Here is a 25,531-nt window from a genome sequence, read left to right as displayed (position 1 = left end):
AATGGGAGAATTCATTTTTTTTATTGCTATAACATAGTACCACAGTTTGGTGTATTAGAAGCAGATATTCATACTAATCCAGTTCAAAGAATAAATACTCAAAATCAATGTCAAGAGAGTTGAATCCCTCTGAGGTTTTCTGTCCTTGGCTTGTACATGGCCATCCTTTCTTTGTCCTCATGGAGAATTATTTCTGTGTGCATCTGTGTCCTGTATATATTTCTTCTATAGATACTGGTTATATCTAATTACAGCTCCCACTAATGACTTACTTAACTTAATAGCCAGTCTCTGACTCTATCTTTAAATCTAGTCACACCATGAGATTCTGAGGATTAGTACTTCACTATATTGATTTGGGTGTGGGGGTCCATTTAATCTTTTAAGATGTTATAAGAATAAAAATCAATCTCTAGCTGAAGGTAGATGGAATAGGAATAAGAAATGTTAAATTAGAAAGAATATTTTAATAATGTGATTGCAAGAGTCTGAAGGAAAATAATTTTTTAGAATAGATTTTTAATTTAATAATAAATGGCAGGTCATTGAGGTTATAATTTATGGGAATTATGCCAAAGAATGGTAGGAAAATATTAGAAGTGGAGAATATCGATATGCTTTAAAACTTAAATTATGAAAAATTACATGGCTTCAATTTGAAAGCTGTTTTTAAAATAAAAACTTTCCATGTTATTCTTTAATAGCACTTTCAAAGCAAATGATAACCAATAAAGTGCAAAATATCTACAGGCAATATTAATTTTCCACTTTATTTCTGATATTTTTAATTTAATGAATTTAATATAATTCTGATTCCTTGTGTGTTTCTGTGAGTAGCAAAGCAAAATTTCTTTGTGTACTTTTGGCAAAACAGAGGATGCATAATACAATGTTATTTCCATCCCTAGCATCAAGCCAAGATACATTTGTGGAGTACAAACTGTCACATAATCTAGAATAACAAGGGGATGCGGAGCTGTTGGATGTGAAAAAAGACATATTGCTATGCCCTGCAAGTCCGAGTGAAATGCCAAATAGTTTTCTTTAACTGCATCTTTATTCATCAGAGAAAGATGTATATATTAATCAAAAGAATAAGGTTTGTTAAAATGTCATTTTTCTCACAAGAAAAAGAAGCAGTAAATCTCCCTTAATCTTTGAGAGAAGAGAGACAAGAAATAGAACAAAATTCAAGATTGACATTACCATGTTTACATTAACAAACCAGGAGTAAATTCAGTTTGGGAAGGGAAATCACACAGAATCCCTGAATCACAGTGATCCATTTCTGTGAGGTATTTAGACAGAAGGCCATCAAAGTCCTTGCTCACACCACTGAACTGTAAACAACACTGTGTTAATGAACAGTGTGAAGGGAGCCAGCAGAGAGCAGAGCACTCCTTAAGATCCACCTGCTGACCCTCAGTATGCTCCTTGTTCCTATTCTTCTCCTCATTTCCAGTGTTGCCTCATTTTCTCCAGTGCTATAAGGAAGGGAAGACATTTCATTTCTTTTAATAAAATGTGCTTTATATTATCAATTATCAATCTATAGTTTGTGTAATTATAAGGTTTATAAGTCCCTCTGTTTAAGGAAGATACTAAATTATCAGATGTCCCACCTCTAGCTGAAGATATGACAACTGACCGCTGGGAGAAGGGGAATCAGCTTTTATTAAGGAAGTTTGACCCTGGTAAGCTGACCACACTACAGTGGAAGGGAACAAATCCAAGAGTTATAGGCACCAGAAATTGGATTTGATGCATTTTTTTTTTTTAAATAGAGGTGACAGAGTTGGGTGGGTAGGAAAGGAGCTTGGCAAAGCTATGAAAGGAAAGTATGAACAAATTACTAAATTACTAAAAGGAGTACAAAACTAAAAACAAATAGAAAAAATAAAGTAGTTCAAAAGGATATTAAACTGAGAAAATGCTAAATTCTCTTTAGCTAAGCAGATAAAGTTTTAACAAATGCAATCTTAAAGATTATTTTCCATTTTCCACACATGTATAGCTGTCTCTCTAAACATTAACCTCAAATATGTTCTGGACAGAGAGAGAAATTGAAAACAGCATTACCTTTAAGCTGGCTTGTTCCTGTCCTTGACTATTAGCATCTTAGTCTCTATAACTTTGTGGCTTGATATTGACAGAAATGAAGGGCTTGGGCTCATGGCTAGGACTGGAAGTCCTTCCTAAATCTGAGTGAGGTTCTTGGAAATATGTGCCATAAATGAATGAATGTATTATAAAACAAAATTCAATAAAGTAATGACGCTGTGTTTCCTGGACCTGGTAGATGACTAATACCTTGAAGAACTTAAAACTTTAGATTTGTTCATCATGTAATTTTGTGGTTTGTAATTAAGCATAGAACTAAAAATAATTGAAAATAAGTCTTTGATACTGAAACAATTTAACTTCATACAACAGATATGTGTGCATTAGTGGGAGATGACACACTAAGGAAGTGCCAAAGGGAAAGAAGAAGAAGTATCAGGTATAAGGACAGTGCAAGGTGTTTAAAACAAATTCCGAAGGAAGGCAGCACTTTAAACCTCTCCCTTTGTTTCTCGTTTAGTATTAGTATCAAAATTACAATAATTTATTTTAAATCATAAAACAATGAGGTTTTGAAGAATTGACACTGAGTTTCAAAGTCCACAAATGACTAAGTGATTAGGAGGAGGATTTAAGGAGAATCCTCTGACCACCAACCCAGGGTTTTGTCTTCGGCCTGGTGTGGCTTTTTTTGTTACTTGTGTGGCCAAGGAATCAATCATGCCAACTCCATTGTAAGCAGAGTTTCATTCCAGTTGTCTGTGTTAGAATTTCTATGAAATAAAATTGAAATGACAAAAGTTAGTTTATTGGCAGTAGAACCAAGCCAGAAATTACTAGCATCAATACCACCAAGAATAAAATTTCTTAAACATTTCTATTTCTGTTTATTTACATGCCAGCAACAGATCCTTTCTTCTCTTCTTTCTTCTTCCCTTTTCCCTCCCTTTCTCCTTCCTTCCTTCTTTTCTTCCTTCCTCCCTCTCTCCCTACCTCACTCCCTCCTTCCTTCCCTTCCTTCCCTCTCTCATTCCTTCACAACAACATTAATATCTGTTACAATATAAAATTTGTATGTAGGCATTAAATGCAGGTAGCAAAGTCTGTCAATTTGAAATATAATTTCTTAAAGATAATATGTAATCTCTGTTTTATAATAATTAATTGATTGCTACATTATTTTGCATAATGTATTTGTGCTTTATGCTGAATCCTACCACACATTGGTATTGAAGTATATTGGCCACACAAAATGGATGTACTTGTTCCTCTTCTATTTTCAGGAAGCATTAATATCCAACAGCTGATATTGCTTTTAAATACATGAAGGAATTTATCAGTAAGACAAAATAAAAATTTCCTTGTCATATTTCTTTCAAAAATGAATTCAGTTGTTTGAATGAATATAACATTATTCAACTCCTTTCCCTTTTTTTCTTTTTTCTTTTCATTAAGAAATTATCTGCTCACTCCACATACTATCCACAGATACCCCCTCCTCCCTTATCCCATCCTGCAGCCCTCTTTTCCAAGCCACCCCACATCCCTAGATCTCCTAAATAATGGTCTCCCGTGGGGTGTCAGCAGAGTCCAGCACACTAAGACTAGGCAGGTCCATCCCCTTCCCACTGCACTAAGGCTGTGAAAGGTGTCACACCACAGGCTCCAGATTCCAAAAGCCTGCCCATAGACCAGGGTAAGATCCTGATCCCCCTGCCTGGGTGCCCCCCAAACAGTTCGAGCCAAACAACCATTTTCCATATCCAGAGGGCCTAGTCCAGTACTATGGGGGCTCCACAGCCCCCAGTCCACTGTTCATGGGCTAGTGTGGCCAGTCATCTCTGCACATCCTTCCATCATGATCTTGACTTCCCTTTTCTGCAGTATCTCTCCTCTCTCTCATCAATTGGATTCCCAGAGCTCAGCCTGGGGCCTGGCTGTGGATCTCTGCATCTGCCTCCATCAGTCACTGGACAAAGGCTCTATATGGTGATAGCTAGGTTATTTGGTAGGCTGGTCACCAGAGTATACCAGTCTTGGCACCCTCTGGACCACAGCCAGCAGACCAAGATGGGGTCAACCTTGTGGATTCCTGAGAGCCTTCCCAGCATCCTGCCTCTTCCTATTCCCATGATGTCCTCATCTATCATGGTATCTTCCTCCCTGCCCTCCCACTCTGTCCCTGTTCCAGCTTGACCCTCCCATTTCCCTATATTCTCATTCCCCACTCCTTGCCCTCTGCTACCTCCCCACACCCAGTCCACTCATGTAGATCTCATCCACTTCTCCTTCACTGGGTCATCCAATGTGTCTCTCCTAGGGTCTTTCCCTGTTAGCTAGACTCTCTGGAGTTGTGGGTTGCAGTCTGGCCATCCCGTCCCTCACATTTAGTATCCACTTATGAGTGAGTACATACTGTTTGTCCTTCTGAGTCTGGGTTACCTCACTCAAGATGATATTTTCTAGTTCAATCCATTTGCCTGCAAATTTCATGATATTGTTTTTTACTCCTTAGTAGTACTCCATTATGTATATGTGCCATATTTTCACTATCCATTCTTCAGTTGAGGGGAATCTAGGTTGTTTCCACGTTCTTGCTATTATGAATAATTCTGCTATGAACATAGTTGAGCATGTGTCCTTGTGGTAAGATTGAGTATTCCTTGGGTATATGCCCAAGGGTGGTATAACTGTGTCTTGACAAAGACTTATTCTCATTTTTCTGAGAAACTGCCATACTGATTTCCAGAATGGCTGTACAAGTTTTCATTCCCACCAGCAGTGGGAGAGTGTTCCTCTTGCTCCATATCCTCTCCAACATAAACTGTCTTCAGTGATTTTGATCTTAGCCATTCTGATAATGTACGATGGTATCACAAAGTTGTTTTGATTTGCATTTCCCTGATGGCTAAGGATGTTGATCAGTTCCCTAAATGCATTTCAGCCATTTTAGATTCTTCTGTTGAGAATTCTCTGTTAAGCTCTGTAGCCCATTTTTTAATTGGATTATTCAGTATTTGAATATGTAGCTTTTTTAGTTCTTTATATATTTTGGAGATCAGCCCTCTGTTAGATGTGGGGTTGGTGAAAATCTTTTCCCATTCTGTAGGCTATAGTTTGGTCTTATTGACCGGGTCCTTTGCTCTACAAAAGCTTCTCAGTTTCAGGAGATCCCATTTATTAATTGTCGCTCTCAGTGTCTGTGCTACTGGTGTTATATTTAAGAAGTGGTCTTCTGTGCCAACTCATTCCAGACTACTTCCTACTTTCTCTTCTATCAAGTTCAGTGTAACTGGATTTATGTTGAGGTCTTTGATCTACTTGGACTTGAGTTTTGTGCATGGCGACAGATATGGATCTATTTGCATTCTTCTGCATGTTAACATCCAGTTATGCCCACACCATTTGTTGAAGATGCTTTCTTTTTTCCATAGTACAGTTTTGACTTCTTCATTGAAAATCATATGTTCATAGGTGTGTGGATTAATGTCAGGGTCTTCAATTCTATTCCATTGGTCCACATGATGGTTTTTATGCCAGTAACAAGCTGTTTTTATTATATAGCTCCATACTAGAGCTTGAGGTCAGGGGTCATGATGCTTCCAGAGGTTGCTTTATTATATGGGATTCTTTTAGCTATCCTAGGTTTTTTGTTTTTCCATATAAAGTTAAGTATTGCCTTTCCAGGTCTGTGAAGAATTGTGTTGGGATTTTGATGGGGATTGCATTAAATCTGTAGATTGCTTTTGGTAAGATTGCCATTTTTACTATGTTGAATCTACTTATCCATGAACATGAGAGATCTTTCCCATTTTCTTATATGTTCTTCAATTTCTTTCTTCAGAGACTTAAAGTTCTTATCATACAGGTCTCTCACTTGCTTAGTTAGAGTTACCCAAGTTATTTTATATTATTTGTGGCTATTGTAAAGGGTGATGTTTCTCTGATTTCCTTCTCAACCCCCTTTTCATTTGTGTATAAGAGAGGTACTGATTTTTTTTTTTTTTTTAGTTAATCTTGTATCCTGTCTCCTGCCACCTTACTGAAGGAGTTTATCAGCTGTAGGAGTTCCTTGGTAGATTTTTGGGCTCACTTATGTATACTATTATATCATCTGCAAATAATGAAAGTTTGACTTCTTCCTTTACAATTTGTATCTCCTTGATAACTTTTGTTGTCTTATTGCTCTAGCTAGAACTTCAAGTACTATATTGAATAAGTATGGGGAGAGTGGACATCCTTGTTTTGTTCCTGATTTTAGTGGAATCATTTTGAGTTTCTCTCCATTTAATTTGATGTTGGCTGTCGGCTTGCTCTAAATTGCCTTTATTATGTTTAGGTATGATCCTTGTATTCCTGATGTCCCTAGATTCTTTATCATGAAGGGGACTTGGATTTTGTCAAAGGATTTTTCAGTATCCAATGAGATGATCATGTGGTTTTTTCTTTCAGTTTGTTTATATGATGTATTACATTGACAGATTTTCATATGTTGAACCATCCTTGCATCCCTGGAATGAACCTTACTTGGTCATGGTAGATATGTGTTCCTGGATTTGGTTAGCCTGTATTGTTCATGAGGGAGACTAGTCTGTAATTCTCTTTCTTTGTTGCATCCTTGTGTGGTTTGGGTATCAGGGTAACTGTAACATCATAAAAATAATTTGGTAATGTTCCTTCTGTTTCTATGGTGTGGAACAATTTGAAGAGTATTGGTATTAAGCTCTTCTTTGAAAATCTGGTAGAATTTTGCACTGAAACCATCTGGTCCTGGGCTTATTTTGGTTGGGAGACTTTTAATGACCATTTCTCTTTCCTTATGGATTATTGGTCTATTTAAAGAGTTTATCTGGTCTTGATTTAACTTTGGTATGGTGTACCTATCCAGAAAATCATCCATTTCTTTCAGATTTTCCTATTTTGTGTAGTACAGGTTTTTGAAGTATGACCTGATATTCTCTGGATTTCCTCATTTTCTGTTGTTATGTCCCCCTTTTCATTTCTGATTTTGTTAGTGTGGATGCTCTCTCTCTGCTTTTTGGTTAATTTGGATAAGGGCTTATCTATCTTGTTGATTTTCTCAAAGAACCAACTCTTTGTTGTAGCTGAAGAACTTCTCTCCAGGTGCCATCAATCCTCTGCGGTCTCACATCCCAAAGCCTAGGGGCTGGGATGTTCGAGTATGATAATAAAGACTCACCTTTTAGTCTTGTTGGGGGCTGGCAGGCTCTGTCTCAAGGAACAGTTCCAACTCCTTTTTCTTGTATAAATTTAGTAGTTTGTGATTTTCATGGAATTCCCCATTTTTCTCACGTTATCAAACAATGGCCAAAGATATTTCAAATTTTAGTTTTTTAATCCTTTAATGTTTATGTGTTCTGTACTAACGCCCCACAGCCTTTTTGATAGTATGATTTCTGCTATAATATTTTTTATAACCCAGCTAATCAGAGTTTATCAGCATCATTGATTTTCATTATAAGCCACAGCTTTAGGCTTGATTGGTTTTCTTTATTGTTTTTGCCTTCAGTTTCAGGACTTCTGTATTTTGTTTCTTTCTTCACTTTGAATTTTTTCCCTATATATGTCCATTAATAAAGAAGATTAAACCCACTTATTTCAGCCCTTTGTCCTAATAAAATTATTTCAATAATATAATTTATTTTTAAGCACTGTTCTAGCTTCAAATCATAAAAATTTGATTTTTAAATGTTCTACATTTAAAATATTTTTAATATTTCTTTTGATTTAATCTCCATTTATGGGTTAAATGTCTTTAAGTGTCTTGTCTCATTTATAATACTTAGTATTATGGGGAGTCTTCTACTGTTAATTTCTAGTTTCATTCTATTGCTGATAAATAATATACTATCTTCATTTCAATCCTTGTTTATTTTGAAATCCAAAATAATAACTTTTTGTACTGAATACTCCCTTTGAATATGAAAATTCCTGTTTTCTACTGTCAGTTGTTGCAAGTAATTCAATACTGATATCCTATTCACACGTAACATATTTGTTTTTGTTTGTTTGTTTGTTTGTTTGTTTTGGTCTACTTACCCCATTTTTATAGAAAGGAGTGTTAAAATGGAATTTCAGATAATAATTGTCAATATATATATATATATGTATATATATATATATATATACATATTTTTTTCTAACAGTTGAGTCATATTATATGTTGTCAAGTGCCATTGCTGGATTTAGACATCTTCCCACAATTAAATCTTCTAGACAAGTTTTTTTTTTTTTTTAAATTTGTGATTCCTGTAATTTCTGGCTCAAATCAGCATTAATATTATTTTAGCTAAACTTGTTCTCTTTAGAGTTTTGCTTATTTGAGTAGATCTTATTTTCTTACTCTCAAGTAGATCTTACATCCTCTCTCTCCTCTCTCCTCTCTCTCTGTCTCTCTGTCTCTGTCTTTCTGTCTCTCTCTCTGCAGATTCCCTGAACTCTGAAGGGTGAAATTAGATGGAGATAGTTCTTTAGAGCAGTGTGTTGCAAGGACTCTCTCTCTCTCTGTAGTAACTGACCATGGTTGACAAAATATTTTCTGATAATTCTCTCATTCCTACAAACTTGTTCTTCTACCAGTCATTCTTCTTTTATTATATTTTTCTTTATTTTGTTTCTCAATCTTCTTTTCCTTCTCTACAATTTTCGAGATTTTTTTTTGTGTTGTGCTATCTCTGCTTATGTTTAGAAAAAAATAATTAGATTATTTCTTCAAGAATCCAACTGGTTTCCCTCTATTTCTTTTTTATCCGACTCCTTCTCTCCTGTGGTCATGATAGACCTTTCTTCATTCCCTTCCTCCTTTCTTCTTTCTTTTCTCTTTCTCTTCTTACGCCTCCTCCTCTTCCTCTTGCTTCTTCTTCTTCCTCCCTTCTCTTTTCTTTCTTATTTCCCTATGTCTTTGAATTCCAATAATACAGTAATGAATGAGGTTTGAATTTTAGCCATATAAAATGTTCTTGTGATTCCGTTCTTTGGTGTAGTGTATCATCTAGTATCTTCATTAAATATTTCATTCATCTCTGATATGACATATTTTTCTTTAGTTTTTCAGGTAACTCATTTTATACTTTTTTATTTAAAGTGAAAATTTCCCTCTGATCATATATGTTGTTTCTATGTCTTTCATTCTCACAGTTTTTATTTAAAATAATTTAATAGAATCTATCTTAGAATATAAACATCTGGGCTTTCTGTCTTTGAATTTACATTGGTTTTTTTGTTTGTTTTTAATATTTTAACAAGGTGGCATGTATGTGTGTGTGTGATTGTGTGTATAAGTGTGAAGTGTAATTATTTTTGTATTGTTTTTCAAGTAATATACGACTGATAGACATAGATATAAAATAACAATCAATATTTAGGTAAATCACATTTATTGCCAGACAATAACTCAGGTCTTCCTATGTTAAGACATTACTGTACATCATGTAATTAATCTTCCTGGTCAGTTTTGTATTTGGATAGATTCTATGGTTGCCTCTGATAAATCACAGATTTTAAATCTCTCCAATTATGAATTAACATTGACTTCCATTGAATTTGAGATATGGATTGCTAGAGTATTATTAAAATACTCTGTCACTTTCATATGTGCAATGATATTTCAGAAGCCAAGGAGATTTTTCTATTCTGTATTGGCATAAGTTTCATGTGGTTTTTGTGCATATCAGTTCTTAAGCCCTGAGAGCCTTAAGAACATTTAGCACTTCTGCATCTGTTTCAGAGGTAACAATCTTGGCCACTTCGTACAATGATTAGAAGGCTAGTGGTCTTCCAATTCTTCTCATACATGAAACAAATTGTTTTTGCTGAAGAATTTGACAACCTGCTCTATCTCTTCTCTATCAGAGGAAAGATTTAGCTTTGTGTTAATATAAGATTTTGGAATTGAACATAGCTGCTTCTGTGGCCCATGTAAAATGTTTTAATCTCATTTCATTTTAACATGGAGTCTGTGAACAAAGTTCTAATCTTCTTACAAAGTCTCAGCTATTCCTTGCTGGTAATAAGACAGGAACCCTTCCCACATTTCCCAGAAGATGATTTCTTTGGTTTATATCACAGAAAGACTCATAATAGGAGGCAGTCTTATACCTTCCCATCACTAGTTCCTTATTTACACCCTGTTCTTAAACTAGCAAGAGCATATAGGATTCTGCAGAAACTCCTGATATTTCTTAAGTTAAGGATAGGTCAGTATATCTTCACATTGCTTTGCAGGCTTTCTCACAGACAGACAGTAATTGTTTGGAGAAAAGCACCAGTAAATAGTTATGCACTTTCCTGGGATTACTTTCTTAGGAATTCTAACTAATCCATAGCTCTCAGTCTACTTGGTTCATTGAGATTTAACTAATTTGTACATAAAATTAAGTTCTGTCCTTGTTCATCTTGTGATCATGTAGTTATGCTTGAGAGTTATGGGTGTACCTTCCAATATTACTCATACAGCCCAGTCATATAGCAAACACCCTTACTCTTTGATTCGCTGGCTCTTACAGTTTTTCTACCTTTTCTTCTGTAACCATCCCTGAGGACAGCAAAAATTGGCCTCCCCAAATGGATGGACAGGGTAGGGAAGCCTGGTAGAGACCTCAACTAATGAACTACAGGCAAATAATGAGATCCAAGTGCAGAAGAAATAGTCTGGAAAAAAGCACATCAGTTGCTTATCCAGTACCAAATGGTCAGTCCTGAAAATATACATACAAATTATATTATACAGACTGAAAAGATTGTATTTATGTATTTAGAAATGTGTGTGTATGTGTATGTGAATGTGCATCAGTGTGTATGTGTGTTTAACAACAATTAATGAAAAAAGTAAGTTGTGAATTTAATAGTGGGCAAGGAGACAGATACAGAAGGGTTTGGAGGGAAGGAAGGGAAGGGGAAAATAATGTAATTATCTCGAAAATAAAAGAAATAATTTTTAAAAAATGATGTTAATTTAGTAAGGCAATTTCTAGAGACTTTATGTGTACCACAAGAAAATTTCACATTACTGAGTTATATGAAGAACATAAAAGTTCTTTTTTTTTTTTACTTAGTTATTCAGTGTTTTTCCCAGATTTGTTTAGCTTGAGATAGCTAATGCATTCAACTCAATGTCTGCCACAATTTTACAGCCATCACTTGTTAATGCTTGCTGTGTAGATAAATTTAAAAAGTACCATGTGCAAACTCACACACAGTGATGCTGAAACAGCATGTATGGAAGTCTTGGTATTAGTGTTTTAATGAATTTGAGAATGAACTGTATTCATGTCCACTCTTGGTAAGCCTAGAACAAGAAACTTATACACAATCATAAAGTATACACATAAATTAATTCTGGGAATGTAAATAGTCCTTTATTTATAGCATGCTTTGAACTCATCCTCTATAAAACTAGATATTTTTTGCAAGCTTACTAATATTTTGATGTTATAAGTCAGTGGTGCCCTTTCATAAAAGATATCTGAATGGAATCACAAGTATCTTGGCTAGTTAGTCTCATATCTTCCTAAGAGGATTAACACTTTGTAACCTTTTTTCTCTGAGGGGCGAAAAAAATGTCATCCAAGCAAATTTCCTAAAACTATAATCCTAGCCATCCATCTGATCCTGAATACCAGATCTCATACTAAATCAACTGCTCTTGGATATCATTCAGAAATAGCATCAGGAATCTGTATTTCTCCTGACTCAGCCTGAAAAGCAGCTGGGGTGGTAGTTAGGAATAATTTTAACTCAGAAGAGCAAGATTTATATATTGAAAACTACAGAAATATTGTTGAAGTAAATTTAGTGAATCACTGGAATGAACAATGACCTCTTGCTTATGGATTATAAGACACTTGCTGTTAAGGTGTCAAGAGTCTCCAAAACAATTTGTTTTCTCTACTATCTCTCTTAAATGGGAGGAAGAGAGGGAGTCTTTAGTCACATGTCACAGACTCTTGGTGTCCTTAATGTTTAAAAGAATTCCCAGAATAATGGTTTCTTAATTTTAAGTATGCCATTAGACAATGCCCAAGGCTAAATGATAACTCCATCTCACAATTCTTCCTAGATACATTTTTTTTTTTTTTTTGCAGAGCAACATATCCATAGACATACTTCTACTATTTCCAGAAATAGAAATTAAGGACACTTGACTTAAATTCAACTATCAACAGCATAATAATGTATACATAAGCACAACTACCATCATTATAATTGATCGTTCATTTGCATAGCAAATTCTTGGAAAGTGTGATGAAACAAGGGTACATATTTATCATCTCCCGACTAAAAGACAACATTCTTTCAAGCCCCAATATTCTGTGATATATGTAAAATATATTATAAATGTAAGAATACTCCTTATAAAGAAAACTGATTTTTGATAGCATCATTTTTCCATTGTTTTAAGAAAAATTGATTTGTTTCTTTCCCATTAAATGATACCAACATGTTAAATGAATGCATGTTTGATTGTTTTCAAGTTTCATTCATCCAATATCAGTTTTGAGCTAAGACCCATTATATACCAAATCCACTGAGATATTCTTATATTTTTTGACTTACTCTTTTCTTCACAACTAAAGAGTCTCAAGTGTTTTAAGCACAAACCAAAAGTGATGAGTTGCACATTTATTGACATAACACCTCTTTAATAGAAACAAAGAAGTTATAAAACTAGAGGGAATTGAGAATGAAGAAAAATGTTATTTCTGAATACAGGATACATAAGCAGTTAGAGAAAAGCCAGGAAGATCATGCCTCTAAACATTGAAGACAATTTGTCAAGGAGGGATATGCAAATATCTGTCAGGTTGTTTTTATCATTAAAAATTCCCCTCACTGAGCTTCTGTGTTGTAGGCCGAATATTTCTTTATGTTCCTTTTTCGTTAACACTACTTAATTGATCACTTTAAGTTGCATAAATTTCACTACAAAACACTTAAGGGAAAAAGGCAAACATTGACAGCAACTTGTGATATTTATAGAGATTTCACAATTCCCTTTGGCCCACGTTTCTGCCTCTTCTCCAAGATGATCCACATTGAGTTTCTTGGTGTTCTACTGTCTGTGATTCATTATTTTTTCCACCAATATCCACTTTTGTAAAGATCATTCTTCAGCACAATAAATGGAAATCCTTTTCTCATTGTTATTTTCTCCCTGTAATGAGAATTCAAACAGAATAGCCTGTTTTCCCTTTGCTCAACATGTCAGTTTGCATGTTTAAAACTCCTGATTAGGTGACATACAGATCAACAGCTTTTTTATGGAATGACTTTATTTTTTTTAAATACTACAACTAGAAGAGAAGATTAAATGAGTAGAAAAAGGAAGAGACTTGGATATATATAGATGAAGATCCTCACTACAGGAAAATAACAATGACAGGTGGTAAGATACAGAAAGCAAAACAAAGCAAATAATCTGTTTTCCAGCGTTTCATCTGTGTTTTCTTGAGTTTTGATTTTCAGTAGAAAGGACCATTTGTTGTGATTTAAATGTCAGGCTGTCAGCCCCAGATAAATTCACTTTCTGAAGGATGCTTTACATTATCTTCATTCATTAATCTAGATTAAACACACTATTTTTGTCATTTAAATTCCAATGATATTAGTATTATTGCTGTATAAATTATTTGTGCTCCATATGCATCTACAATTATACACTATAAATATGTTGAGGTGTTCATAGACCATTTGCTAGTAACTGGAAAGAAACATTTAAGTTTCTGGTCAATTTTCTCGTTACAAATGTCATTCCTGGTATTAAAACATCTGTGACCTTCTTTGCTTTTTTTTTTTTTTTGTCATGCCTTCAGACATTATTATAGCTTCTATTATATTTAGTATATACCCTTGGTACTTAACCACACCATGTGTATGCACCCTACCTAAAATCTTAAAAATAAAATAGAATGAAGAAAATCTTCCTGTACAATATTTTCAAATGAATATTTCAGGCAGTGTATTGTTTCACACCATCCCCTCAATCAAATGGTAACTACATCTCCCACTGGATACAAAATTAATTAGAAGTCCTCTGGCAAAGAAACATAGATTTTTTGCTATTTAATACATGTCATGCATTTTCCACTCTAATTTTTAATCTCAATAAACCAGACAAAAGTATTCATTTTATTTTATTTTATTTTATTTTATTTTTCAATAATTATGTAGAAATTAGAGATTTGCAGACCAGGTAAGAATGTGGATAAAGTGACAATCTTAGATGATAAATGAGGCTTCAGGTAGTTTTCAAAGATAAGAAACCTAGAACTACATAGGAAATTATTCTTACATGCTAATAATGGATGCAGAAGGAGGAGTAATGCCTATTCCATTGGATCATTTGTGCATCTGTGACTACAAGAATCTTCTGTCTCTTAGTAGGTTATTAGGTGGAGGGGGGATTGCATAATTTATTTGGGTTCTCACAAAGTCATGCTGTTTACTTGTGAAACTCTAAAGGTTAAAATTTACATATGAAATGTCATATGTACAGTGGTTTGCAGTGAATAGTTACAAACACAAAGAAGGAGCTCATCATAATGAACTTCTCCATTGTAATCCTGGGTCAGGGGAGAGGGCTCAGTACAATCTACCATAATTGGAAAGGAAGTAAGGAAGCTAATGTTCAGAAAATTGGTAGAGTATGTGAACGCCCGAGTGATTATAAAGAGGATGTTGTCTGGCACATTTGGTTGAAATATTGTTTTGAAAGTGTGTCAATACAAGTCCATCTTGAAGTTATTTCACTATTTTTTACCATTAATGATGATGTTTAGTCTATAGAACTTAAAGACATCTTTCTATCTCAGAATTAAGACTTCTTTCTAAGAAATAAAGATATAACATAATATAAATAAATCAAGATATAAAACTATAAGCATCTTTCTTCTAAAAATTCCTTTAGGGGAGAAATCTGCCTTTTGAAGCTTTTTGTTTCCAACTTTGCGATGTATTACCTGTGCTTGCCTAAGCTCATGGTGAATAATTATTTAATGAATAAATATTTTAAGGAAATATATAATATAGGTTCTTCACCCTGGCAGATGTAGCTGGACTGTTGCATAGACAAGCGCTAGCCTAGGCTCTATAGATACAGACAGGGATACATAAGAACTGTTGATTTCCTTTGTAAAATGTCATAGGCACCATTTTGCATAGTCCTGCTGTCTAACTATGCTTTGTGAGTACAGCCTGATTCATTTGACTTGAATTTAGTTTCTGTCAATTACAAAATTGTTCAGTTTAGTTGCACGTCACAATCACCTTCATTCAAATAGTCCATGGTGCAGTGTTTGCCCCCCTAAAGATATGCTTAAATGTCTATGGGGAAGGAAAATTAGAACCTCACTACCTTCATATATTGAACTTCATTCTTACTTCTTTCATATCTTATGCTTGGTTCCTCCAAACTTATTCATTAGTTTAAGTGATTTTAATTTCATCTTAATTCCTTCACATTCCCTAAGGACTGTTTTTCACTTTCATTGACTAAGTCAAGCAGTTTTAAAGTTTGCACTTAAATGGTAGACAGTGGATGGTGGGATCCGTTGAATATATTTCCTTAATACTTGTTTCATTTAAATCTATGCATCTGACAACCTATACTTTTAAAATGTGACTTTAATTTAAAAGGGCTGTTTTTATTGATTCTTTCTGAAAACTCCCCCAATGGGTTCCATCACTGGCTAGGAACATTAGATAAATAGATCCAATGAGATACTGTTATTTCCCATGTTCCTCTAATAGTCTCCATTCAAATAGACTGTATATTCAGTCAATGTTCACTCCCTTTAGTCACCCTAACTTGACCCTTCATCCACTTCTGTATCAGTTAAATAGACTGTCCTCCATTGCCTAAACTCCTCCAATGCAGCCCATAGCTTCGCAGTACTATTTAGACTTAGTTGCTTCCTTGCAAGGACCCAACATTATCTGTTACATCACATGCACTTGCATATACATTCACTTTCAGTTCTGAGCTACTACAAGGCCCTGTGCTTCTTTATGCCTGAGCTGCAATCTTCTTGGGCTTTCCTTTCTTTTTCTATTAAACCACAAGACTTTATAAGTCACTTCTCAAAACTATGTTGAAACGTCACCTGAAGATCCCATTACCTGATGCATCCCTACCCAAGCAGAATCTATCTGTCCTTTCACTATTCTCCTATAAAGTTATAAAAGTCTTGGTTATTGTGTGGCATTCAAAATACACTGTGTTGAGTTATGGACCTAACTCCAGCTTTTTGGAAGACGTGGGCAATTCCTCACTTGGCCTTGTATCTCCAGAATCAGGCACTTTGCTGATGACATTGCAGACAGTGAGCTTACTGGTGAGGATCACTGAATGGTTCAGTCAGGAGAGGTTCAAAATCACCAGCATCTCTTGCAATCTTCCTTTTTCCAGTGCTGATCAAACTCTAAAATATTTCATTTATACTCACTTTAAGAATTTGGTAAAATTGTTGTTTTCCAATTAAAGACATAGTACCTATAAATTGCCTGTAAAATTTATGGATGAGTATGAAAGATTCTAATCACAGTATCTGGTTTGTGAGCAAGCACTATAGTAAATATATGGTATATATATAATAAACAGTGAGGTGACATGATTGCTTTTAGTGAATTCTGTACACTTGATATTATATATTAGAAAAAAAGCTGAGAACTGATATAAGGAATTCTCAGTATCAAGCACATATTCAAAAAATTGTAACAATGTGATCAACAAAGGAGAAAAAATTAATTCTTCAGAAAGTTCTCATAGAAGTGGTATTTGACCTAAGCCTTGAAAGAGTAAAAGATACAGTAGAAAAACATATATACTAGAAAGCCCACGGGAAGAAAAGCTCAAAATCAAATTATAATGTTAATGCCAACATCAATAACTGTAATCTTTTATACTATGAATGACTCTCCTTCCTGTCTTAGAATTCTGGAGGCTATGAGACCAACATCAATAACAGTAATCTCTTATACTACAAATGATTCTCCTTCTTGTCCTAGAATTCTGGATTCTATGAGTCTAAGATCAACATGACAGCAGAGCTATTTCTTTAAAGCCTTTTTTTGTGACCAAAGATCTTCCTGTGTCATCACAGAGTTTTCCCTCTGTCCCTGCCTCTATCTAACCTACTTGTCTCTGAGGACTTCTATCAGACTGTGCTAGTCTCATAACTTTAAGTCAAGCATGTCCTTAAAAATCTCATTTCCAAATGTAGCCACCAAGGTACTAGGAGTTGCTTCAACCATATGAGATTTTTGGGTGAGATGCTTCATCTCATACTGTTATAATCTCTATTTTTACTGAAAATTAAAATGACATCATAACAGGTTAAGTAGCTTTCCCAAGTTCCCAGAGCTATTTGCTATTACAAGGCTCTCAGTCTAATCTTCCAACTTCAGGATCCTTCATAATTCCTTCATAACATCTAAAAATTGATCACCTGGCAAATTTTGACTCTCTGTCTCTCTGTCTGTCTCTCTCTCATCTCTCTGTCTCTCTATCTCTCTGTCTTTCTCTTTCTTTGTCTCTCTGTGGGGTGTGTGTGTGTGTGTGTCTGTGTGTGTGTGTGTGTGTGTGCATTTATGCTGTGCTCATGTATATGGAGATCAAAGGCTAACACTGGACATGTTCCTCTATCTCATTTCACCTTTATTTCTGAGACAAGGTTTCTCATTAAACCTGGATATTGCTAATTTGCAAGACTAGATGGACAGCAAATCTTAAAAAAGGGTCTTAGAAGACATGAGATAAATATACTTGAGTCTGAGACAAAGGGCCCATCTTGTTCCCAGATTTTTTTTTTTGTAAGCGCAGATGACTCTTCTTTTGTGTGGGTGCTGGGGACCTATACTCAGGCCATCATGTTTGCAAAGCAAGTACTAGTACTGTACTAACTGAATCATTCCCCAGGCTCCTCTACAAACTTTTCACTGTACTTAACTTAAAAATATTTCTTTTTTTTTGTCTTTTCTTTCCGTTTTTTTTTCCCTCCTGCCACCAGCCCCCCTTCCCCCCACCCTCTTCCCTCCATTCCCATCTCCTCAAGGGCCAAGACACCCCTGGGGATTCATTTAAACCTGGTGGATTCAGTACAGGCAGGTCCTGTCACCTCCTTCCAGGCTGAGCAAAGTGTCCCTGTGTAAGCCCAAGGTTCGAAACAGCCAGCTCATGCACTAAGGACAGGTCCTGGTCCCACAGCCTGGTTGCCTCCCAAACAGTTCAAGCTATTCAATTAAAAATTTTCTTAGCTTGCTTAAAAGTTAATTTTCTGAGGCTCTGAAAGGTTACCCACACTACAGTAGGTGGCCCCACACCCATGCATATACAAGCAGTACTAAATGAACTCAGTGGGTATTAAGAAAGGAGAGAGACAGAGGAGAGAGAGAGAGAGAGAGAGAGAGAGAGAGAGAGAGAGAGAGAGAGAGAGAACAAGAAATTGGGAGAGAGAAGTGAGGGAGGATGAGGAGGAATTGGAAGAGAGAGAATGGAAAATAGATTTGATCTAAACTCATTGTATGTACATATGATTATTAAAGTGCTTTTAAAGTTTCTTATCATTAGTACAGGTACAAAAATAAAACGTTGTTTTATAACTATTTCTCAGAATATTCTTCATCTTGTCTATGATATATAAAATATAGTACCAGATCCAAATGTAGAATATTTACTTCAAAAATATTAATATTGTCTCTTGTGTTAAGTCAAATGGGTAGTTTCGGCTATGTAAAAGAAAATAGCCACAACTGATGAATTTGGGTGCTGCTACAGTTTCATGAATCCAGCTGTATTGGCTCCTAATAAGCATATTTTAACCATATTCCTTAGGATGCAAGTATATTGACAGCTTTAGGGTCATCAATTTGTTCAGAAACATGGATTTTCTTATGGGTTTAGAGGAAGCTGCTCACTTTCCATTTTGCCCTTTTATTATTGTATGGATCAGAGTGGCCAAGGACTTTATATTAGACTTGGAATAAAATATCCTGTTGGTTTTATCTATAAAACAGATCATTCCATATTTCTACAATCAGTCTTTACTAATTCAACAATGCCTGACTGATTATCTCAGACTTTTAGAAATCTATCCAGATTAATTTCCAATGAATTTTCAATAAGATTTTTTTCCCCAAACTCTCAGTGTTGTTATCCAATTTACTATTAGTATTTCAATGGGACCCGTTCTAGACACAGTTTGATGAAATTAACTTTAGATGAGAACTACCACTGGAGATTTTAATCAAGACTAATGTCTTCATTTTCAAAGGTTGATAAGGTAACAAGCAAATTAATGGTCTCATCCATTAAATCTGGTGCTAAGGATTGATGTTCTTGTCTTATTTAGGTAAAAGATTTGTTTTTATTTCTTGGTAGAAACAAAATTATTTATAAATTAACTTTAATACTAATTTTTCTCAATTGACATCAGGTACAAATTTTACCTCCAGCCCCAGCCTAGTGACTCACTACATATTGGCCTGTTCCAATATGAAAGTGTAGAGATGATTGGGAAAAAATAAATAGCCAAAGATCCTCCTATGGCTGAAAATACATTTAGCAATTGAAAAAATACAGAATTAAACAAATATATTGTATATAAATTAGTAGTATAATATCCACTCTGAGTCAACTATATTTGTACACCCCTCAGTAATCAGACATAAAGCTATTACATGTGAATTTTTCATCTTTTGGCTTGTTTGTATTTTCTAAATTGCATGTTGTTAACAAGTAAGATTCTTTTGATTATAATAGTAGAAGCTAATATTAAAATTATTCATAACATTATGTCTTACATAGAATTTGGTGCTTTTAAACCAGTTCTGACTTTTTTCCAGTTGAGAAAACTGAGAGCCAAAGAAAATCAATCTTTGAGAAGCTTCCTCTTTCCCAATTCTATCAGAAGGATAACAATCATTCTTTGCTCCAAACACATGACCTTCATATTTCTGTCATAGCATAATTCATTTCCGTCACCAGTTGTAAAGTTTTCCTACTCTATTGATAATAATAAGAAAGAAGTTGAGCAAGAGAGGTCATGGGGAAGTTGCTGCTGTTTAACAAACACCTCTGTGACTGGTGCTGTTTTAATCTGCATGGTATCTTTATGCCATACGAATTTCCATTTTGGAGAAGAAAAGAAGTTGGCCTTCAACAGATGCTCAATATATATTTAATAATAAAGCAAAATAGAAAAATTTTAGTATTAATGGTCGAGATTTTTGTGTTTATCAATGACCTTCTGACCTTTCAATAATTCACAGGCAAAATCCAATCAATACTAACCACACTAGTGATTGAAGACCAGATTTCAACTGAACAGAATTGCTTTATTCCAAAGGAAAAAATTATTGTGCTTATTTTATTTTGCTCTGTTTTTCTGTTTGGTATATTTTAAATTGTAAAAGGTTTTTTTTGTTTGTTTGTTCAAGTGTTATCATACTCCCCTTATATAACTTGCTCTTTACCATGAACTAACACTAAATTAAAATTTAAAATTAGCAGTAATTTATTTATTTGGCATTTTCCTAAAAACATTATCACACTGAATTTTGGATCTATCGGGTTATGATGATGAGGTGACCATGTCTCCAGTATATCCAGTAATTATATATATATATATATATATATAGTCATGAGTGATTAAAACCAGAAACTATTACTCAAGGAAAGTTCTTAAACTCCAGATCTCTTATCTTCCTATGTTATACAGTCTAGTAACACAAATCAATTCTTTTGTCATGATTTTAAGGGCTCTATATTATATATATATAATTTTCTCTTACTGGTTGAATTTTAATTCAATCTTTTGATTGATTTATTTTTTAGCATTATTACTGGTTTTAATTGTGCCAAACAGAAACTAACATTGGCTCCTTTTAATAGGAAAGTTTGCTGAAAGAATTTTAGCTAACTCACAGTTCTGTTGTGAAACAAACTCAGAGACAAATGAGAACAAAAGGGACATCCTCCACAAAGTCTGGGCAGGCATTGTAGAGAACTGAATAGTGCAGAAGAGACTCTTTCATGGCTCTCTCTTTTCTCTTCTTTCTTTCTTTTTTTTTTTTCCAGAGCTGAGGAGCAAACCCAGGGCCTTGCACTTGCTAGGCAAGTTCTCTACCACTGACCTAAAGTCCCAACCCCTGAGACTCTTGCATGGTACAACTAGTTTTGCTGCCCATGATAACTCGATGTTGTTTCAAAGGTTACCATTGCTCACTAATAAGATGTACTCTCATTGTCCTTGTTTTTTGTGTGATTGTTTCCTGTTTCTAAAATGGTTTTATTTTAATAGCTGCGTAGTGATCATGTGATCACATAAGAGCTTTAGAGGAGTCTAGAAATGGGCTGTTTCACCCTTTATCATTGAAGGTAGGCTCTGCCTTGGAAAACATGACCTTTTTCCAAACTTAAAAAAAAAAGGTTGAAATAAACACCACAAACAAACAGTGAATAAGTTCTAATACTTTGTCAACTTAGTTTTGTATGGTTTTTCTTTTGACTCTACTTTATTTATTAAAACTTATATTCAACATGACTATGATTAAATGTCATGCAATCTAAAGTTGCATTCTGAAGACTCTAATCTGGTTATAAAAGTTTAATTATTTTCCCATGGAAAACCTTGAAGTTATCCTCACTCTTATTTCTGATGAATGACCTTATTCAGGATATGCAACACTAATTTGCTAGAGTTTGAAGATAGTCAGCATTTGTTCATGTCTTGGGATATTAATAATTTCTTTCTAAGAATTTCAAATATTGATCTTATAAATAAAATATCCGTGAGTCTGAATAACCCTTTACTCTATAGTATTTTTGAACAATGGCTCAGAAGACACCGTCCTCTCCTGGAAGCTTATCCAGAAGCCAATGCACCCATTGGCCATAACAGAGACTCCTACATGGTTCCTTTTATACCGCTATACAGAAATGGTGACTTCTTCATTTCATCCAAGGATCTGGGATATGACTACAGCTACCTACAGGAACCAGGTAAGCCTCAGTTGTCTTCAGATGAACTATATAATCTTATGTGGCCAGCCTCCTTTGTATAGTAAAAAAATAAATTAATTAATTAAAAAAAAATACCCTGTACATATACAATGTTTTCTCAAAACTCCTTAAGAATCTGTATTATACCAATTTATTGTCATTTATAGATTGAATTCTGAAGATTTCCAAATTTATAACTATTCCATCTACTATAAGGCATCTTGTACAAGTAATTTATTGAAGAGTGTAGGATTAGGATGCCTTTAAGCCATAATTTTATCAGTTAGCTATTTTTGGCCTAGGGATATTGTTTCAATTCTCTGAATCATAGTTCCTCCATGTGATATATTTAGATCACAATAACTCAATGACTATTCTGGACTATGTAAAAACATTCAGTGCATGTAGTATGATACAAGTAAACAATTTATGATCTACCACTGGGAGACTCTTGGTAGGATTACCAATACAATAATGGAAAGTTTCAATACCAGCTAAGAATGAGCTTCATAATACTTTTTAATGTCAATTACTGTGCCTTTGTGGAAAAAACCTTAGGAGTGGGATTAGCTCTGAGCTTTGAACTTCCTATGTTGAACTATGTTAATATCTTCTACATTCTATTCTAATCTACCTGATTGTTGCAATGACAAATGACTGAGAAATACAATCTAAAGAAATTATGTTCCTTATGGATCCATAGGTATCAGACCACTTGACAGGTTCTATTGATTTGAGCCTGAGGCAAGATAGCGTGTTAGGAGTATTTAGTAGAGAGAAAGAGGAACTCATATCTAAGGTGTATCCTTCATTGGCAAACTTCCAGTGACTTAAAGTCTCCAATCAGGCCTCATCTCCTACTTTCAAGTACCTCCTAATTATGTCCCATTATATTGGAAACCCATCATTGATTAATTAACAGATATATCCAGCATCCTCATGATACAATCAATTCCCAAACCTATTAGTTGCCAGCTAAGTCTTTTAAGCATCAGTCTTTGGGTGGTAAGGGTGAACCCTTTCTATTTAAACCATAATTCTATGTATTACTTACATATTTAATTTATTATTTATTAGATAAGTATTGTTTTCCATAAAAGGAGGTGAGAATATCAGTCTTATAGAATTTAAGTGACCTCTTAAAAGTTAAATAGCAATATAAGGAGGAAGCTGATTTTGAGAGTACACCTAATACCCTCAGCTTTCACTGTAGTATATGAAGACTAGACGAAAACAAAGTAAAGCTACAAATGGTTTATGGGTAAGAGATATTAAAGAAGCACTATTATTCTGGTATACTCTTGAACAATTAATAAAACATTAATAGATGAACAGAAAAGTAAACAATGGATAAATGGGTGAACTTCACTAACTCCTAGTTCTTATGTTCCACTGCAATGGCTAATTTATTCTGGATATCAGTAAGCACCAAATCCAATGTGGAAGTCCAACAGATTGGGAAGGAAGTGCAAAGACTCAATCAACAGTAAAACCTTACAGGGTACAGATAGGGCAGCAGTGATTTGTGCATAGTGCAACTTTGACATTAAGGATTGGTAGGCAGGTTAAAGACAGAAAAGGACAGAAAAACATTCTAGCCTGAAAAAGAAACATAAGAAGCAAAGAAAATCGCTGTATTTTTGGAATATTAAATTCTTCTCTTGAGTGATTGAACAAAGAAAATGACATTGAGATGGCTGAAGACATAAAAGCAAACAAAAATTGTGTGCTTTTTATGACTGGGAGCTTGTCTAAGTGTGTTACATGGACCAGTTTATTCTTCATTATATTTTGATGACAAAATTCATAGAGATTGGCAAATTAATTATATACTTAGTGAAGATAAAGGAAATTATAGGGCTCTTTTGAAAAATTTGACCTGTAAAACAAATAAATTATAGTACACTGTTATATTTGAGAATAATCAGAGAAAGCCCAGCACAAGACTCAGGTTTTGTAAAGTAGTAGAAGTAGGAAATATGAAACATCAGAGTAAGTATTTCTTGGTGTAATAGGATATGTAGGCTTAAAACTCCAAGCCCTCCAAACAAGGCCCTTAAATCTATACAAGAGAGCCATCAAAATGCCCACTGTTACCTTGAATAATTTTTAGAATTCCAGCTTCTAGTGATGGATATTGTGTTTTATAAGATGGTAAATTGAGACACATAAAGATAAATCACTATCTAAAGTATAAACTAGTAATCAGCAAATATTAAATATCTATACTAAGTATCTATAGAATAAACTTTCCATTACTCCTTGGTAGCTTCTTTCAGGTGTTATATCACCTTGCACACATACAGCCTAATTCATCACTCACTCATCATGTCCACATAGTTAAGGCAAAGGTAACAAACATTCTTGTGTGGGAAAGGCGATGAGGGTTAAAAGCTTCCATTAGAAGATGGAATATATTTATTTTAAGTATGTTAAAATAAACAAAAGTTGAAATGCCTTACTGATTTGCTATGTTTTCATATAGCTGCATATTTACATAGTTAACTTTAGAGAAATTTGATTTTAAATAAATAACAGAAATTGCCTACTTTCTATCATATGAATCATTCTTTATTACTGTCTCTTTTGTGCATTCAAAGTACTTAAAATTTACCTCTATTCATCACCAAACTTCAAGATTTCAAAAGAAAACTTTAATTTTTTTTTAAATAATGTAGTTCAAGAGGGTCATTATTAATCATTCAGGTATTCATGTTGATAATTACTTAAGTATTTTGTTGTTAAGGGCAGCTAATGTCTGAATTTGTCAAATATTTTCTCTTGTATTCAAATTTAATGGTGTTTTAAAAACTGAGTAGCACGTGATTTTCTTTCAGGATTAACTGACTAAATGGTAATATCAGCAAGGGAAATAGGTTCCCAAAAGCCAGCTAAGAACCAGGCACAGGTCCTGATTTGGGGGAACCTGTTCTCCATGCTGGATAACCTTGTCCAGTCTTTATAGAGGGAAAGGAGCTCAGTCAGATGAGTCCATCATCTCAATTTGATGTGCCATGCTATGTTCAAGCCCATGAGATGCTTGCCCCTTTCTGAATGGAGACAGCAAAGAAGTGGGTGGATAGGGAAGAGCATAGATGGGAATCAGAGGGGGGGGGCAGCAGGAGAGGAGGCAGAGGAAATTGTGGCCGGCAGGTAAAATAAAAGAAGAAAAAGTGTTAATTAAAAAGAGAGAGAGAGACAGACAGAGAGAGAGAGAGAGAGAGAGAGAGAGAGAGAGAGAGAGAGAGAGAGAGAAAGTAAGGTCAGAAACTTACTGGAGAAAAAGGTTTTTGGGGGGTTGGATTCCAGAAGTCTTGATGTCCATAATGGTATGGAATGCATAGTAGCAGATGGCTGGAGCGGTAAGGTAAGCTCATAGACCACAGCTCAGCCTCTAAACTACACATGGAAAACAAACAAGCAAGAACTGAAAATGGGGTGAGGCTATGAACA

The 25,531-nt window shown here is 34.6% G+C and overlaps 1 protein-coding gene across 1 annotated transcript in view; it reads left to right on the top strand.

The window, feature by feature from the left end:
• Tyr (tyrosinase) overlaps positions 1-25,531 on the top strand; it is a 70,066-nt gene that overhangs the window by 37,050 nt on the left and 7,485 nt on the right. Inside the window, exon 4 of the mRNA XM_036181049.1 lies at positions 21,897-22,078. Within this exon, the coding sequence (XP_036036942.1) occupies positions 21,897-22,078 (182 nt within the window). The remainder of the gene's footprint in view (positions 1-21,896; positions 22,079-25,531) is intronic.

The sequence above is a fragment of the Onychomys torridus genome, chromosome 1, assembly GCF_903995425.1.
Source record: "Onychomys torridus chromosome 1, mOncTor1.1, whole genome shotgun sequence".
NCBI lineage: Eukaryota > Metazoa > Chordata > Mammalia > Rodentia > Cricetidae > Onychomys > Onychomys torridus.
Note: the sequence above shows the minus strand (reverse complement) of the source record. Positions and strands in the feature narration are given on the sequence as shown.